At 53.1% G+C, this 3971-nt stretch overlaps 1 protein-coding gene across 1 annotated transcript; it reads left to right on the top strand.

The window, feature by feature from the left end:
- Positions 1-1358: 1358 nt before the first annotated feature.
- Positions 1359-3701, top strand: LOC112903155 (probable protein S-acyltransferase 7). The gene is made up of 3 exons (XM_025972368.1): positions 1359-1773; positions 1917-2099; positions 2234-3701. Exons 1-3 carry the CDS (start codon positions 1654-1656, stop codon positions 3257-3259), a joined length of 1329 nt encoding a protein of 442 aa, XP_025828153.1. The 5' UTR covers positions 1359-1653; the 3' UTR covers positions 3260-3701.
- The last annotated feature ends 270 nt before the right edge of the window (positions 3702-3971 follow it).

The following is a 3971-nucleotide window of genomic DNA, read 5'->3' as shown; positions in this document are numbered from 1 at the left end:
AGGGACTTAGGAGTGTCCCCGGTGGACCTAAGTAACTCTCTGCGCACGTGAGGCGTGATGTTCAACGATTAGAACTTGTCGGAAAAGGTTGACGCGAGTACCCCCTTGCCTAACGTGATCGTGTGGGTAAAGAAGTACACCCTTGCAAGGTTAACCAATCAATTCGAATTGCCGCGCTTTCGGTCATGAGCAAGCTCAATTTCTAATGAAATCTTCGTAGAAGTATCGGTTTTGTTGGATGGGTGCATGTTACCTCTTTTATAATGCATAATGGTTGGATGATTCAATTAACTAAACTTGAGGTGAGTTGGGCAAGTTAATTAAAATGCTAGGAGGTTAGGTGGTGGAATTAGGGAGCTCATGCTTATTTAATATTACTTAACCTTAAAGCCTTATTTTTGTGAGCCTTCATGTGTATAATCCTTGGTTATTATTTATTCGCGTAAGTCTTGCGAGTACCTTTGTACTCATGTTGCTTTATTAACTAAGTTGCAGGTGAGCCGGATGTGGTGTTTGGCCACTTCTACCCCGCCGATTCCGGCGCTGGTGAGGAGTAGACCGATGTGGATATGATGGTGTCCTTGAGCAAGATGCCATTGTTCTATCTCGTTATGCTTTTCCGCTGCGCAATCGTGTTGGGGATATCATTTTGAACATTAAACTTTATGGTTTATGCCCCTCTCTAATGTTAATTGTGAGCCCAAGGCTTGTATCTCGTAATTGAACCTTTAAATTTCAGATTTGGAACCTTCCTCTATATTATTCTAGTTGTTTAACTTTGTATTAAAACTTGCTCGGTGATATATGGGCTTGTGACGGTATGTGTGTATGCATGATCTTGGGCATATGGTGGAGCACATACCGGGACTACCGGATTTGATATCATTTTTGGCGAATGATGGGTTGGTCCTTTATAATTTAGATGTGGGTTAACCCGTGGCACGTCATTAGGGCGAGCGCGTGTTAGTCCGCATCTTCATAATAATGACCAGCGGTTCGCTTAAAATAATATTAGATTGGGCGGTTCTCATATATTTTGAATCTTTGGCACAATCTATATTTCTGTGAAATGGATCATATATAATAAAATACATACACTGATCTTGAAGCGAATCCGTGGTAAGTTGTGTCTGCACACATGATTGTGGTGTTGATTTATTTTCATGAGAAAGAAGAGAGTGAGAGGAAGAAGAAATAATCCTAACTAGCTGTTGAAATTAGATCATGTGGCTCTTGTCGTTGACTTTGATTAAGTCCCTTTCATGCAACTGTTTGGTAGCATCATCACCCTTTCTTCCTCATACTACTACTTTTTCAAGAGATTCTTCCGCAGGCAGATATGAGATATCTGTGTACTATACTGTGTGTTCCGCCGGAGCTGTGTGATGCGGCGTGCTATGTTTAGCCATGGCGATTCCCCTCCTCCGATCCATTCCTTTGCACCCCGATAACAAGCACGATGCGCTATAGCTTCTCCCTCCTATGGATAGCACGGCGATGCCTGAAACGGGAAAACGAGGAGAGCAGCTCCCCCTCCCTCCTCTCCCACCACCTCCGTTCCGGCCGCTCTGGAGGGCCGGCCCATGTGGGTGAGGTGACGACGACGTACGCGGCGGCGATCACCGGACCGGCGGCGGCCCACCGGCGGAGACGATGAAGGGGAGGTCGCTGTTCAAGAGCCCTCTCCCCCGCAGCTACCTCTCCGACACCTCCAGCGCCTCGTCGGCCGCCGTCGCCACCCACCGCGTCTACCAAGTCTGGAGAGGAAAGAATGTAATTAAAATTCCCCGGCCGCGTCCCAAACCAGCAAGCTTTCTTTGCCGACGGCCACGGTCCTGAAACCGGTTGCGATGATCATGCATGCTCGATCTCTAAGCTAAGATGCTTTGGTGTCTTCCATTCCGTGTGGCATGCAGAGATTCCTCTGCGGCGGTCGGCTCATCTTCGGCCCGGACGCCAGGTCCATCGTGCTCACGGTGGCGCTCATCATGACGCCGCTCGCGCTCTTCGTCGCCTTCGTCTCGTTCCGGGTCGCCGATCTCATCGGGAAGCCGCTCGGCACCGCCGTCCCGGCGACGGCCATGGCTGTCGGCGTATTCGTGAGTCCGCCAGCCATCGATCGATTACCCATGCATGCACACACCTCGCCCCGGCTTCTCCGTTCATCTATCTATCTGTCCCTGCTTCAACCAAATTTAGCTAGCCTATAAAACTAACTGATCGTGTGTTGCAGGACGTGGTGGTGCTGGTGCTGACGTCCGGGCGGGATCCCGGGATCATCCCCCGCAACGCGCGGCCGCCGGAGCCCGACGACGCCGACAGCACGGCCTCCCCCGCCTCCGGCGGCCGCGCGCCGTCGTGGTCGCTCCCGCCGACGCGCGACGTGTACGTGAACGGCATGGTGGTCAAGGTGAAGTACTGCCACACGTGCATGCTCTACCGGCCGCCGCGCTGCTCCCACTGCTCCGTCTGCAACAACTGCGTCGACCGCTTCGACCACCACTGCCCCTGGGTCGGCCAGTGCATCGGCCGGCGGAACTACCGCTTCTTCTTCATGTTCATCTCCTCGACCACGTTCCTATGCCTCTACGTGTTCGGCTTCAGCTGGGTGAACCTGTTCCTGATCTCGCGGCAGTACAGCGTGGGCCTCGGCGGCGCCGTCGCGGACTCGCCCGTGTCGGGGTTCCTCATCGCCTACACCTTCGTCACCGCCTGGTTCGTCGGCGGGCTCACGGCGTTCCACTCCTACCTCGTCTGCACCAACCAGACCACGTACGAGAACTTCCGGTACCGGTACGAGGGGAAGGCCAACCCCTTCAACCGCGGCGCCGCCGCCAACGTCGCCGAGATCTTCTTCTCGCCGATCCCGCCGTCGAGGATCGACTTCCGGGCCAAGGTCTCCCCCGCGGACCCCGACGCCGCCGCGCTCTACTACCTCGGCCCGCTCTCGTCCGAGTCCCGGATCAGCTTCTACACCCGGGCCAGCCTCAGCTTCGACATGGCCAAGGCCAGCTTCGACCTCAACTACTCCGCCAAGCGCACCAGCGTCGCGTCGTCCTCCGACTTCGGCGACATCTACGGCCACCAGGTCTCGACGGCGCACCAGCAGCCGCGGCACTCCATCTTCGACGGCCCGGGCAGGGGGAGCAGGAAGGTGGAGGAGGAGGCCGACGCGGTCACGGCGGAGCTCGGGGCGACCATGCAGCAGTACGGCGCCGCCGCCGACCGGCCGCGCGGGAGGGAGTTCGAGGCGGTATGATCAGCGCAGGCATGGCCGTTCTTGCGAAGGAGCAAACGACGTTCTTGCGAACGTGATTTGCGCGCGTGTTTTTTTTTCGTGTGACGTGTACGTCCGTGTACGTAGCCTCATAAGCTTCGTCGTCCTGTTTGGGAATGGGGCGATGGCTCGTAGCATTCTTCTACTTGCTTGCTGCTGGTACACCGTAGTTCAAGGCGTCATGTATATATGTATTTATAGTTGTATACACATGTATATATGTATATATAGGCTGCCTATGCACATACATGCATACATGAGTTGATGCTTGGAAGTTGGAACCGAATGCTAGTTTTAGGGGATGCACCTTGCAAAGGAGATGGGGTCGAGCCTCGAGCCCCTGGTGGGTGAGGAATTGGAATTCACTGAATGGATCTGTTTACTTGTTTGGATCATCTAGGGCTAAATTTTAATGCAGATTAAATTTTAGTCCATGCCTGTTTGGATTATAAACTAAACTTTACGTGGGACATAATATCATTTTTCTCTTGGATTTTGCTGCTGGTATGCGCATAGTGGGAGGTAGTCTTGTCTTTTTATAGTTCGCTGGTTGGTTTAATGCAAATTAGGTAGATTTTGAGGACTAGTCACCGGTATAGAATATGATATTAGTCCCAGTTGGAAAATCCCCAGTAGTCCTGGTTTTCCAACCAGGACAGCCAATTCGGGACTAAAGAACCCGGCCTTTAGTCCC

Source organism: Panicum hallii, chromosome 8, assembly GCF_002211085.1.
Source record: "Panicum hallii strain FIL2 chromosome 8, PHallii_v3.1, whole genome shotgun sequence".
NCBI lineage: Eukaryota > Viridiplantae > Streptophyta > Magnoliopsida > Poales > Poaceae > Panicum > Panicum hallii.
Note: the sequence above shows the minus strand (reverse complement) of the source record. Positions and strands in the feature narration are given on the sequence as shown.